Source organism: Ananas comosus, linkage group 14 (assembly GCF_001540865.1).
Source record: "Ananas comosus cultivar F153 linkage group 14, ASM154086v1, whole genome shotgun sequence".
Lineage (NCBI taxonomy): Eukaryota > Viridiplantae > Streptophyta > Magnoliopsida > Poales > Bromeliaceae > Ananas > Ananas comosus.
The window spans coordinates 8,997,887-9,012,652 of record NC_033634.1 but is presented as its reverse complement, the minus strand read 5'-3'; the positions used below and the strand labels follow the sequence as shown (position 1 = coordinate 9,012,652).

The following is a 14,766-nucleotide window of genomic DNA, read 5'->3' as shown; positions in this document are numbered from 1 at the left end:
GTACCCCGGCCCCGTCGTGTCCCCCCCTCTCTCTACGTGCGGGCCCTTGGGGCCCCCGTGTCCCCCCCTCTCTCTCTACCTCTCTCTCTCTCTGCTCTCTCTCTATCTCTCTCTCCCTCTCTCTCTGTCTGCTCTCTCTCCCTCTCTCTCCCTCTCTCTCTCTCTCTGCTTTCTCTCTTCCTCGCGAGCGCGGAGAAAGCGCCACGTCGGCCACAGTAGAACTGGGCTTTTAATATATGTATTGATTGATATTGATGTATTAATATGATTGATTGATATTTTACGGTCACCCGGAATGATCCTATCCCGAGCTCGCGTTTACCATTTGCTCTGCTGTACGCGTAGAGTTCAGAAGAATCTAATCATCCGACTCATCGGTTTTCGCCATGGGTGCGAAAAAGTGCCCAGAAGGAGAAGATAAAGAGGCCAACCAACCAACCAACCAACCAACGATCCATCCAATCGACAAACGCAGATCGTTCGTAATAATTGGTCTTCATCCGCCTCCGTCCGCCCCCTCCCTCGTCTTCCCCCACCCACCCCCGTCCCAAGTCCCAATTCTCACTTAAATGGGAATAGCAGGAGCTCGATCTCAAGTTCATCAATTCTTTGCTCTCCTCGCTCTTACCACCGTCCTCCTCCTCTTCCTCTTTGGGAGGAGGGCCCACAGCTCCAGCCCTTCTTCCGCCATCGAAACCCTCCGCCGCAGGCCGCCTTTCGCCGCAGCAGGTGGGCTCTGCGCTCAGCTGCTCTTGCCCTTGGGCTATCCCTGCTCCGAGCACACCGTACGCCCTTCCTTCCTTCCTTCCTTCCTTCCCTCCCTCTCTGTACCGCATCTCATCTCTTTCATTTTAGCCGCTTTTTCTACATCGGGATGTGTGGTGTGTATCAAGAAATCAAGGGTACTGGGGATGCTGGGGATGCGGATGGAGTTTTTTAATGCTGCGGTGCTTCTATCGCAGCAGTGCGAAGGTCCAATGCGTTTATAACGCCGAAAGCAGAAGATCCAATTTTAAGTTCTTTTACTATGCCGCTACCAGAATCTGGTGATGGAATTTTCTGGCCGGTTGAGCTCCATTTTTCCGTGGGATTGTAGAAATTATTTCTTAACCGAACATGTGCGATTTACAAAATGCACAGTCATTTATAGGAACAAACGAAATACTTTCCTGCAATGCCCTCTCACTGCGCATAATTTATTTGTCTACAATCCCAAACGGAGCCTAATTTGTTTGTTTGGTCCTGCTTTTACTCGTGCTTTCAGCCATAGTTGCCTCTAGGAGGGCGTCTGGCAAACAAAAAACTCTAGTGCTTCTGCTGCTGGCGAAATCAGAAATGTGATCTTAGGGCCATGGTACTTCTACTTTTTGCCATAGAGAGAATCTATTAAGAAATTTTAATATACTTTTAATATTGAAGATGAATTCTTCTACTGTGGGGTTTCTTGTCGCACAAAAATTTCTGAGAGTGGCCAATTTTTGCTCAGAATAGCGAACACAGTTGGAGAGAGGTTTTGAAAGACGTATTACTGTAGATGAGGATTTTTATTGATTTATTTTATTGTTGCAATTCAGATAGGATTACATATTGCTGTAACTTAGTAAAGCTTTTCTGCTGAAATGATCAAAGTAGAATGTCATGATTGTTTCTATGCAGTCTAGCCTCTTCGTTGCGAGTTCTAGTTCCATCCATTGAGCTTGCTCATGTAATAAATTTTTCTCTATTTGCCATATCCACTGAGACCAATGAATTCTTGGACCAATAACACAAGGTTGGGTGCAGTCTTGAGTCAAAGACTGCCGTTGCCTGTTGCAGAAATTGTTTACCAACTTAGTTCACCACGGGATGAATTGATTGAAGTAGAATTCTCATGCTTGCTATTGTTTGATGTAGATTTTTGTATTGGTCGCTTTCCTTTGGGACAAATGAATTGTGGATCTCATCATAGAAACTTGTTGGCAAGAAACATATTTTCTTAAGGTCATTGACATAGAGAATGGCTACTTTGGTGTCGATTCTAGAGATTAACTACTCTGTTTCACCATAAAATTGAGTATAAACCTTCTGTTGTGGTGTTGATTTAACTCCTGTTGTAGGCTTAAAATAAGGGATTGGTTGGTTCACCTATTCTAGACTCTGGAATCGGAATGAGATTCACTGATTCCGATAGTTCTTGCTTGTTTTATGGGAATTGAATTCCGATTCCCGTTCAACTCTGGAACGGGAATGACCCAATTCCTTTATGGCCCATTCCAGCTTTGAATCTTGAATTGGTTCCCTCTCAAAGCCCTCTCTCACAAACACCTCCCCCTCCTCTTTCTTCATCACTCTCCTCTATCTTAAACGAAACTCTTTCTCAAAATCTTAGGTGTCCCAATTATCCATTCCGATTTCCATTCCAATAATTAACCAGACTTTTTTGGATGATTCATCATTTCATATTCCATTCCAATGCAATCCTATTCCATTTCCCATTTCCCATTTCCCACTTCCCATTTCCGTTCCAATCATTAACCAAACATGCCTAACTATAGGCTTTCTATCATTATCTTGTTGTAAACTGTGCTTCTGTCATACCTTTTAGCAGCTGGGGCCTAGCACATATAAAGGAGGTTTGCATTAATTATCTCAACATAGAGCATAAAACTTTATTCGTTTAAAAATGAGAATTTATCCCTACTGGGTTGTATTAGAGCTTGTTTGTTGGAATGATCACCCAAACACAACGTCTATCAGCTTTCCGCGTTGATGACTGGAAAGCCATGGACTATGGGTAAAGCAATTGATGAAAGAGATTTATCATGCACACGGAGATGCAAATTGTGTATCAATAACCACTAAATGAAAATTCTTGCACTACGCATTATACATCACTATTAGACTTGAGCGTAGATGATGCATTGGTTGCTTTATCTATTTACTTGTGCTATAGTAAACCAGAACCCTTATTGAGGAATAATGAAAATGGAGATTCTTGAACTTCTTAACATACAACACTTCTGAGGTGTGAGCAGGTTGAGACAAAGGATGGCTTCCTTCTATCTGTTCAACGTATTCCACATGGGAAAAATGCTTTGGAAGAAAAACCTGGTCCTCCGGTTTTCCTTCAACATGGCCTTTTTCAGGTACTGTCTAACTCCAGTCAAAGAGTATTTGGATACTTTATCAGTCATCTTTTAAACTATTATTAAGTTATTTTTTTATTAATATATTACAATATAGTAAACAAGATTGTTTTAAACTTCATATTGTTAGCTATCAACTTCTATTTTGTTACTAGTATTTACAATTTCATGTACAGGGAGGAGATACTTGGTTTATCAATCCTGTTGAAGAGTCACTAGGATATATCCTTGCAGATAATGGTTTTGATGTCTGGATTGGGAATGTGCGCGGGACACACTGGAGTCATGGACATACCACATTATCCGTGCATGATAAGGTATAAATCTACATAAAATTATCACCATAATTTGTTCTTATACTATGCAGAAAGTGGGAAAGTTCAATAAGATTATGCTTGAATAATTGTTCTGTATTCAAATTGGTCGTTTTGTTTGGTGATTGTTGTATCAGTTGTCCATTTGGTTTGCACCTGTCGGTAGTTTACGATGCAAAGATGCTATTCTTTCAGTCTTTAGCATTGATCGTGAGCGTCCTCATTGGTGGTAACAATTAATTGGAGTATATGCAGGAGTTTTGGAACTGGAGTTGGGAGGAGCTTGCTCAATATGACTTGATGGCTATGATAAGCTATATATACTCGATAACACACACTAAAATCTTTTATGTAGGCCATTCACAGGTATAACTAGCTTTGAATTTGAATTGTGAGATATTTGAGCAATGTATATAAATTTTAAAAATGAAGCCCATTATCTTTCATTTGACAGGGAACAATAATGGGTTTGGCAGCTTTCACTAGGCCAGACATAGTTAAAATGATTGATTCAGCTGCTCTTCTTTGCCCTATTTCATATTTGGATCATGTCAGTGCCACTTTTGTTCTTAGAGCAGTTGGCTTGCATCTTGACCAGGTAAACGAGAGTATGACTGAAATTTTTTGAGGAATCTATAACTAAAGCAACTTGTAATATTCCGTTGTTTTGTTTCTGCAGATGCTTATGACTATGGGCATACACCAGCTTAATTTTAGAAGGTGTTGCATTCTATTTCCCTTGATAGGAGATTCTTTATTTGAAGTTCTTACCTTGTTTTTGTTAATTACATGCTATATGAACTTGATAAACACTTTATGAACAGTGAAATGGGTATTCAGATATTGGATTCTCTATGTGATGATGGACATGTGGACTGTGGCAACATGCTGTCTTCAATAACAGGTTTGTCATGTCGCTATCACATTTACTTATTTGTCCTATTTTCTTGTATTTGGTTTCATATTCTTTGTTCATTCCAGAAATGCATTCAATGACACATAGAATGCTTATATGTCGCAATCTAATAATCCAGAAAGCCTACAAAATGTAGTCGTGCCATGAAAATGAAATTATGTATTATCTGGTTGCTTTCTTTTGCTCTTTCTATTATCTGTTGCAGATGTAATATGCATAACCAGTCCTGTTTGAGATATTATTATGTTATTTCCACCAAAGTGATGAAAAAAAAAAAAAAACTGAAAAGCAAGAAAGTTAATTAAAACAGATATTATGTTATGTGTTTGTGAAAATAAAACTTTTGTGGCAGCATTGTTGCGAAGTTAGTTTTTCTTATTCCTATAAAAAGATAAGCCTGCATGAAAATTATACACTTAGGGGAAAGGACAACAATTTAAGGGCTCGATTTCTAGGATTGTGTGGTTAAAGATCATGTTGGAACTCTTTTGACTAGGATGAATAGGATATATAGTTTATTTGATCAGTTTATATTTTGCTTTTCAACAAATACATATGCTCTATTGTATGGTGAGTGAAAGATTTGGATAAAAGCAGTGTTTGAAAAGGCGCAAGGTGTAAAAAGGCGCAAAGGCCTTCTGGAGCCTAGGCGCGAGGCGCACTGCGAGACGCGCGCCTCAAGAAGGTGAGGCGTACATCTAATAAAAGTAAAACACTCTTAACAAGGCTAATTTAAATGGATGTTTTACGTTAAAAAAAATTCAAAATAGCCATACAAAAACAAAATAACCATAAAAAAGTAATGAATCATATATATAAATGTTCTCAAACTAAAAGACAAAAAATTATATTTCTCAACTTAAAAGTGCTTGCTGTTGGTTCTTGTTTCTTGTTTCTTGCTTCTTACCGCTGCTGCTTATTGCCATTAGGGTGTGGATGAGAGAACGACCAAGAGAAAAGGGGAAGAAAAGTGTTCAAATTAGGAATTTTTTTTTCTATTCCTTAACATTTTAAAATATATTGAAAAATTCGAAAACCCCAAAACCCAAACCGTAGACACATTAAACATAAATATCACGAGGCGCGTTTAAGTTTAAGGCGCGCGCTTCACTCCCTGAGGCATTGAGACCTACACCTCGCGCCTAGGCGCTGAGGCGCGCCTTTTCAAACACTAGATAAAAGCCACGACACACCTCTAGGGTTATATATATATATATATATATATATATATAGTGTACCAGGTTTTACATAAATGTATAAGCCAGCTATAATACAACTAGGATAACCAAATAAGGAAAATATAGTAAATATGCCTTAAATACATAATTACACTAATTACGCTAATTGCTAATTAGTGCAAAGGGTAGAAAACTGAGATGTTGAAAGCGACTTAGTAAAGATATTCACAAACTGTTTATTACAGGAGACATGAAGAATAGAGAGATCGCTTGTTTGGACTTTTTTTTTCGGAGAAAATGATGATCAAGCTCAATATGCTCAATATGTTTAGTGTGGCCATGTAGTACTGGATTAGCAGCCAAATAGGTAGCACTGAGGTTATCATAGTAGATAGCGACAGGATGTGGTAGCGAAACACGAAGATCGCAAAGTAATCGACGAATCCAAACAATCTCACCAAGAGTGCAGCCAATAGAATGATATTCAGCCTCAGAGGTAGAGCGTGAAATAGTATGATGCTTCTTGACAAACCAAGTAATGAGGTTCAAACCAAGAAAAATACAGTAACCTGAAGTTAAATGACGGGTAGTAGGACAACCCGCCTATTCAGCGTTTGAATAAGTGATAAGAGACTGAATAGATGATCGAAAAGATAAAGTCCATGAGAAATGGTACCATGAATATAGCGTAGTATCTGCTTAACAACTTGCATATGAGGTTCTTGTGGTGTTGGAGGAACTGAGCGATCAGATTGACAGCATACGAAATATCTAACCAAGTAAAAGTCAGTTACTAGAGAGCTCCAACAATTTGACGATAAGTGTAGGAATCATCAAGAGGCCAACAAGGGGTGGAGATGAATTTGTTGGACAACATGCTTTGGCGCCTTGGCGGTCACGTCAGTATTTGACAAGCATATTTTTGCCAATAACTTCCATTAGAGGAGTCGATAACTTCCACTCCTAAGCAGCAGAGTTAATCAAAGTATAATAAGGTGTCACTGACCAATCAGTTCATCCAATATCGCTAGTCATGCAATATAATCCAATCACAACGGGATATGATGAATATAAGATAAACAACAAGTAGGGCAAATAAGCTAAGAAATCAAGTGGTGTACGAAGTGCTCAATACGTATCATGTAGCCAAAGAGGAGATTAAGAGAAAGAGATCACTGAGCAGGTACCACTTTACTGACTTCAGATCAAAGCACCCACCTCAAGGTCGATTATGCACCCGCGACTTCGATGATGTTCCTAAATGTCACTCGAACCTACAAAAGATCTCATGGTGTCACAAACCACTCCACAACCCAAGTCTAATCCTAAAGTGGCCGAAGGTCACTTATCTCAAAATTTCGGTACGATCGAGCAATCGGTTTTTTTTACCGATTCCCCAAACTTGTCGAAACTTACAGAAACTCACTAGAAATGCTTCTGCGAACCACAAAGTGTCCCAAAGGGTACCAACCATCATCGTAACCCACCTGCTATATGGAAACACACCAATATGAGCAAGGTTTTAAGTGCCCGTTGGCACGGGCCTTATCCACCGTGCCAACAAGATACCGGCACGATACAGACCCCGTGCCGATGGCATAGCTCACAACCCTCTATTCTTTAAATTAGTAAGTAATTTTCTCAATAAAGTTCAAAAGATGTGATAAAAAGGCATAATAAATAGTTAGAATATTTTGTTGCTAAAGAAAATAAATATTTCATGCTATTATGTGTCGGCACACAAGAATTTTTTTGACCGGTACGCATTGGCACGGCTCGGCACGCACCGTGCCGTATCGTGTCGGCAAGTTTCCGGCACGACCCCGTGCCACGGCACTTAAATCCTTGAATATGAGTGTCCGGACAGCAACATGTGAAGACAACGCTAAAGGTGCAGTTAACGAAATCGTGCTACAACGTGTCCCCTGAAAGTGCTAATTTGGCTCCGGAACCCACCGCAACCTTTAACTTTCTTTGGGCATACGAGATAGTGAGGACAACCAGCCAAGAAGGCTCAATGAGAAAAATGGGGGCATTCACATAGTTTATTGTGAATTTTCGAACCAAACCACGATCGATCGACCGTTTTCGGCGATAATCACATCGGAAACTCATTTGAGTCGATCAGACGTAGGACAATTAGTTCAGAGGTCAACCATAGGTGGTTCATGCTGCCTGAGGCAGCCAATTAGGTTCTGTTACACTTAAGCTCCTAAACATTCATTTAATTGCATTATTAATATATAAAAATAGAGTTTTAGGCTTGTTACCGAAGATTCCGCGATTCAGAATCCGATCAGCAACACTATTGGAAGGGTGTTGACATCCGAGACACCGTGCTCCCTGTCTAGAGCGCAAACAGTGGTGAGGAGCGTATCGAAACAAGTTTATCTTTAGGTGTCAAGGTCCCCGGGAGCAATACTGTGAAAATAGTAGTCGGGGGCCAATCTGATTCCTGCGAAGGGAAGCATGGTAATGCCCAAACCCCAAGAAAGGCCATGCTCCATGCTGGAGGGTCGCCGGTGTCAGAGCTCGGGACCCGCCTCTTTGGTCGGGTTCGGGCCGCCAACAGACCGCCGAACGGATAGAGTCTCCCCTGTACGTTCTAGGCGTCGCAACAGTACAATACAAGAGGCTCCAAACAGGAACAATATTCATACAACGATTGCATAAGGAAGGGATCAAACAACATAAACAACTATGCTATTATAAGTATTCACATACATGCATTTATACATATTACATTTTCCGATTTACTTCCAAATACAATCACAATTTATTACAATTTTGTTCCTTTCATTTCCACCCCTAAGCTAGTCCACTCCGGGGTACCGCTATCTCTGGTCACAATGGTAGGGCGCTATTTACGGAGCTACGCCCTTTCCTCGCGCCGTCACGCCTTCGCGCCGCTCGCGTGTGAACCTGAAATCCCCCAAAACAACGTGGGGTGAGAACTATATCCATAGTTCCCAGTGGGTACGGCCACCCAAGGGAGAAGCTCAACCCATCAGGTCCAAAGGAGGCACTGCAATCATGTTAATCCAACAGATATCCACAAATATTTATACAAGCAATAAATAAATACGTATGTCTCAAAACATGCAATATGCAAATGCAAATCATGCAATCAGCTAAGTAGATCATCCGATACTACTTTCTATCTCGCTATCCAGCTCATATCCAACTAACCTCTAAGGTTTTCTCTACCTTAGATTCATATCATTTACCACTTGCTTTTAAGGTTTTTTTTACTTTAACCAAGCTAGCCACCTGACTCGGCCTCAAGTCAATCCTACGTGGAATACCGCGCACTCTGCTGCATCCACAGCCCAATCATTTACCTTTTTGTAACCCAATCATTCTGGCTAACCCGAAGGTTAAGCCTCGACTCACAACTAAATCTCGCAACGTGAGGAGCATCCACTACACTTACCCGAGACCGTCTGCGGGACAGCTACGTTAGTCCCTACCTGAAGTATTCCGGAGACCAAGCTTGGGTGGAGCGGCCACCGCTAAGCTAAACAGACGTAATGTGAGTATGATCCAATCCTCTAGCCCGAGGATACCCTACCAACTAGTAGTAATCAAGCCAGGATAAACACCAATCCCAATCCTCATATATTGAGTAATCACATTGTCTCTAGCTAATGCCACAATGTCACAATGTCTCTAGCTAATGCTACAATGTCACAATGTCTTTAGCTAATGCCACAATGTCACAATATTCAAGTTCTCATTTCATGTCAATATAGAGTTTCTTTGTTCACAATCCAATTCTCATACTCTTAGCCGCTAGGTATCTTTTCATGCTTCCACATATACCATAAGAGAATGCAAGAATTGAAATAACCAACAACCACTCTACAATGCACGAATGCTATACTATTCAACTTGCATATTCTTTATAATGTCAACATGTACATTTCACCTAGCATATCCTCACGATGTCAACATTCGTATACCATCTAACATATTCTCATAATGTCAACATACATATACTTTGTCATTCAAGGTAGTCAATATATAACATCTCATGCAATTACATGGCATCCACCTATGCATTCATTTATGTAATTCACTACCACTACATGCATCAATGACAAACCACTTCACTTTGGCATGGAAGTAACCTAATCACTTCGGTGAAGCACAACCCACCTCGCAACGCTCTCCGATTGCTTGTAGTCACTTGCAATCGGGCTCTCGTGACACACGTGATCTGGTTCGGCTCGAACTCGCAATCGATCACCGAACGCTCGTCAATCCGCAACCTAGGGTCATCAGGGATCCTTCTCTAACCTCTAATTAGAGAAACATAGGGTTAATTTATATCAAAACCCATAAAACCCCAAAACCCCCAATTCTAACCCTAGCCTCTACACATGCTTCAAATACCCCAAAACTCATGGAGAAAACATGCATAGAGTACACTAGGGACTACTAGAATGCTACTCATGAGAGATTTAACCAAATCTTAAACACTTACCAAAATGCGAACTCCGAGTCGAAAGCACGCCGCTCCACCGGGCGCACGAAGACTCGAACCGTCGCTCTCAACGTGTTCCCAAGCTTCTTCTCCACCAAGTCTCCAATTTTGGGAGAGAGATCTAGAGAAGGAAAGTAGGAAAGCTAGAGAGAGAGAGGAGCTTCTCTCTCTATCTCTTGTGTGTGTGTTGTGTGTGTGGGTTGAGGGAGGAAGAAGAAAAGGGTGTAGCCCCTTTTTAAAAGCAATCCTCCACAATTTACCAAACTATCCCTGCTCAAACTGGGCAATTTTCGGGCTCGGGGTCCGGACCTTGGCTAGAGGGTTCGGACCTTGTAGCTCCCTCCAGCCCAGAATTTCAGGACTTAACCAATTTTCAGCAATTTCTGCCTTTGGTCCGTTTTCACTTGTTTTTGCTCCCGGGGCCTTCGATTCATCTCAAATCGCATCGAGACCCCCAAAACATGTTTTCGAGCGCATTTAAACCATCTTTTCACCTACGCTTTGCCGGATTTAGGTCAAAGTCCAATCATAGCCTTTCGAGTTCCGTTTTCGCGCCCGACGCGTACCGAAAACACTCGAATGCACCCGAACCTCACCAGAACTGCTCCAATAGCTTTTCGAGCAAGTTCCCACCGAAACTTCACAACTTTAGGAGTTCGGTATATTACAGCCGGCGTCGGGGTTGGCCAGAACAAGGAGCTCGGCCAACCAAGCCCTAGCTGGCAAGGGATTTGGAGCAAATATCTCATTCTTGGGTTTCGGCGGCCAGGGGTGGTGTGCGTCAGTTAGGGAAGGTCTAGGCCGAAAGGGAGGGGTCGGGGGATTCGGCAGCCGGCAACGGGGAGAGGCGGTGGCTAATCCGAAGATATGGCTAGATCTTTCACAACTCGGGATTTGGTTTGGATCTTGAGCTTGGGGAGACACGGTGGCGTCGGAGCTAGCCAGAGCTTCAAGAGCTCGGCGGTGGTGGTCCGGGGCGGCTCGGCTGACGATGAAGCCCTCAGGTCCAAGAGAGAGACTTTGAGGGAGAGGGAGAAATAGGGCTGGGTTTGGCCAGGCTTTGGCGGCTGGAGGAAGATCGTTGGAGGTTGGAGAGGCACCGACACGGGTGAGGGGAAGGGTGGTTACGGCTAGGTGGTGAGGGGAGAAGAGGAGGTGAGGTTTAGGGTTAAGAAACTCTTAAGTTGATTTTTATATAGTTTTTGCAAAATTGCGCACAAGTCCCTCAAAACTCAAAATTGTATACTCAGCCCTTACCAACAAGCATAAATTGCATAGTGCTACCTCCCAAAAAGTTTCGCACGTTTCAGAACATAAAATGTTGCGCCTTTTCCGCCAAAACCCATTTTTTCGATTTGACAATTTACCCTTTTTTGCTTCAAATCACGCTTTTACTGCGCAGAATCAGGAAACGAACCTTACCATGACTTCCGTCACTGCCGGATCTTGAGGGTGACAGTTTTGTTTTGCTGGAAACTATTCCGATTTGCGAAAATAGCCATTTTCTTAGTTTTATTGAATTTGAAACTCAATTTTTATTGAATTTAAAATTTACGGTTTCTACAATTCAGCCCTAATATTATAGCTCCCTTTAATCTATCCTACGGTAGGCATTGTAAATCTGCCATTTTCTGTTCCTTTATTTCTGATGCGCAGATAGATTTTACTTAAAATTTCCTTCATATTGCAGTGCAGTTATTATGTGGGTGAAACATAAACTTCATATGTCTGACATGTTTAGCTATTATTTTATTGCGTGTTAGATTTTTTTTCCCTTATATTTCTGAGTATTTTCTCTATATTTGTTTGTGATCATTAAATAATTGTTTGTGTGATGTTAAATAGTACAATAATGCCACTCTGCAGGGGATAATTGCTGCTTCAATGCATCGCGGGTAGATTATTACCTGAAGTATGAACCTCATCCATCATCCACAAAAAACTTGAATCATCTATTCCAAAGTATGCCTTTTCTTATCTAAATATGATTCAGTTTTTCAGCAGCAATCTAGAAATATGAAGCATCACTAAAGGCCTATTGCCTATATTTTTCTTCTTGCTGTTTTTCTAAGTTCGATGTGAATAAAGATACTGATTGATAATATTTTTAATATTGCTATCATCAGATTGGATACTCTACAATTGTTGTTTAGTTCGATAACAAAAGGAAAAACATAAAAGAAACATTTATTGTCGTTTGTAGACTTCTTCTAAAGAGTGTGTTTGCAAATTAAGTAACAACGACAAAACTGCATAAATAAATTCAAAGTGTCCTTTTAACCATATAAAACTTGAGAGAAAAAGGAGAATGTAAACAGTACCAAATGTGAAAAGCACTTACTATTTGTAGTCTGATAACTATATATCTCATTATTTTAATTGTCAGTGCTATTAGTTTACTTTATCCCAATTACTCAATTAAGCTCCTTCGGAAGATTCTTTTATTATGTATTACCGATTATCCTGGCATTCTAAATTTAATCTCCTAAATAACTTGGTAGACAACCATTTGTTGTGAGTAAAACCTAGTTTACATTCTGGTGTCAGATCAATGCCAACGGACTAGCCAAAGTATGGCACTTGGATTCCTCAGTTAATTGAAAAGTTTGTGATGGAAACAGCCTTTAAAGTTGTATTAGGTCTAGTTAATCAAGAGAGCATTGTAAAGGAAAGGATTTTGGACCCCAAATATATACATGATTAAGGACTTGTTTGGCCAATCTGTTGGAGAAGTGATTTTTGCATAATTGATTTTGGTTTGGAATATTGATTTTGATTAAAAGTTGTAGAGTATTTGGTTGAGTTTACCAAGAAATCTATTTTTCTTCAGTGATTTTGTAAAATTGTTTGGCAAACTTTTTTTACTGTTTGCAAGTAATAATAATATTTTTTTTTGCTGAAGTTTATTTTAAAATTTAAATTCAAACTTTGGGCCTCTAAAATTAGAAAACTGATTCTAGAATTCAGAATCAAATTTTGGAAAAGAAATTACCAAACGCTTTATTTAAGGAAAAATCACTTTGGGCCCTAAACTCACTTTCTAGAATCTTGGCCATACACCCCCTAAGAAAAAGTTGTTGTGTATAGAAAAACATGTAGATATATAGACAATAGATATCAGCATAGCTGCTCTCAACTCACTGGTTATAGTTCTGAAAGTGAAAGTGAAAGGAAGGTTTCTTATAATACAACTAAAAAAGCTGGTGTAAGTGCAGTTTAGTGAAACTTGATTTTCAACAACCTTTATTTTCACCTGGTTGTTTGTTTACCTGGAAGCCACTATAGAAGAAGTAATGATCGGATAGTTGGTTCTCCTCGACTGATTCATAGTTTTCTGTTGACTGTGGAAGTGGCTTCAGACCCATTAGAGATGAAATTACTTAAGGGCAAATAAGCTCTTTAAAGGAAGTTTCGTTTACTATTTTTCTCTCTCACTGAACCAAACAGCTGAACTCACTTCTTGTGGGGTAATCTCAAACTTGGTGCCACAATTTGTGTTAAAGGATGCATGTGTGGTTCCTCAGAAAAAAAATTGATTGTAACATATTTTAACTCCTATGTAAAGGGGCCTATATCGGTAGGAATTGATTGCATGCATCACATATAAGGAAGTCAATACCAAGATAATCCCAAGCCACTTACAATACTAAAGATATGCGAACACTGCAAACACTGCAAAGATATGCGATCCGTATTAAGAATAACTGAGGACATATTATAAACAAGTGACGATTACCTGATAATAAATTCTTTGTTCGGCGCCAATTTTGCGTCATTTTGTACTTAATGCTTCTTCAATTTTAATCTCACATGGCCTTCGTGCTTTTTTGACAGTGATCAGGAAGGGCACTTTTGCCAAGTACGACTACGGCTGGTTTGGCAACTTGAAGCGCTACGGCAACTTGCACCCTCCGTCGTTCAATCTAAAAGACATACCAGAATCTTTACCCTTATGGATGGGTTACGGAGGGTCCGACGCGCTGGCGGATGCAATCGACATTCAGCGGACTATCAAGGAACTGGGATCCGAGCCCGAATTGCTCTACCTCGATAACTACGGCCACATCGACTTCATCATGAGCGTAAGGGCGAAAGACGATGTGTATGGTGATTTGATTAGGTTCTTTCGGTCGAGGGGATGGCCTACCAGTTACTAGTAAACTCTCTTCGACATGCCAAATTTACGGCCCATTTGTCAAAGACAGAAGGTGTGGAAACTATGTATTTACTTATATTGTCAATATGCCAGAGATAATTATATAACCTATGTATCTTCCCTGCCTTTTAAATTATAGGAAGGCAAATACATTTTAATTCTTCTCTCCTTTTTCGCATGCTCCCTATTTTTAATTATAGCAGGCATTGCGCGTGCTTTGCACTTTTTAAGGGTTTTTTTTGCATTTAGCCCCCTAATAAATTTTTATTTTAAAAGTAGCCCTATCAAAATTTAATTTGCAAAAATAGCCCTGCACCTGCCACGCAGGCGCCACGTCAGCGCCACGCGGGCTGGGCCAGTGTATTAAGTTAAACACGGTGAACCATTCACCGTGTTCAAACACGGTGAATGGTTCACCGTGTTTAGTACGTATTTTTTCCTAGAAGAATAGGGAGTTAGGGATGTTAATGGGGTATGGATATCCAAAATATTATTCGAACCTAAACCCGAATAAATTATATATATACATAATTTATTTTTATTTATTTATACAATATATAAAATATCTAATAATTTTTATTTCTTAGATCT

At 40.3% G+C, this 14,766-nt stretch overlaps 1 protein-coding gene across 3 annotated transcripts; it reads left to right on the top strand.

Annotated features, from left to right (window-relative positions):
- Nucleotides 519-14,344, top strand: LOC109720207 (triacylglycerol lipase 1). 3 transcript variants are annotated; one of them, XM_020247136.1, is made up of 11 exons: nt 657-785; nt 856-1,046; nt 1,265-1,354; nt 3,015-3,125; nt 3,302-3,442; nt 3,695-3,805; nt 3,894-4,037; nt 4,119-4,159; nt 4,264-4,343; nt 11,886-11,981; nt 13,854-14,176. In XM_020247136.1, the coding sequence occupies exons 3-11, from the start codon at nt 1,352-1,354 to the stop codon at nt 14,174-14,176; spliced, it is 1,050 nt and encodes a 349-aa protein (XP_020102725.1). In that variant the 5' UTR covers nt 657-785; nt 856-1,046; nt 1,265-1,351. The 3 variants fall into 3 exon arrangements, with proteins under 3 accessions (XP_020102723.1, XP_020102725.1, XP_020102724.1); XM_020247135.1 differs by having other exon boundaries at nt 856-1,354; XM_020247134.1 differs by lacking the exons at nt 856-1,046; nt 1,265-1,354 and having other exon boundaries at nt 519-785; nt 13,854-14,344.

Bases quoted from the DNA above. Each gene is read 5' to 3' on its own strand.
- LOC109720207 (XM_020247134.1), top strand. From the start codon at position 570: ATGGGAATAGCAGGAGCTCGATCTCAAGTTCATCAATTCTTTGCTCTC. The intron at 786-3,014 runs GTACGCCCTTCC...AGGTGTGAGCAG, and splicing joins ATCCCTGCTCCGAGCACACC to GTTGAGACAAAGGATGGCTT. The intron at 3,126-3,301 runs GTACTGTCTAAC...TTTCATGTACAG, and splicing joins TTCAACATGGCCTTTTTCAG to GGAGGAGATACTTGGTTTAT.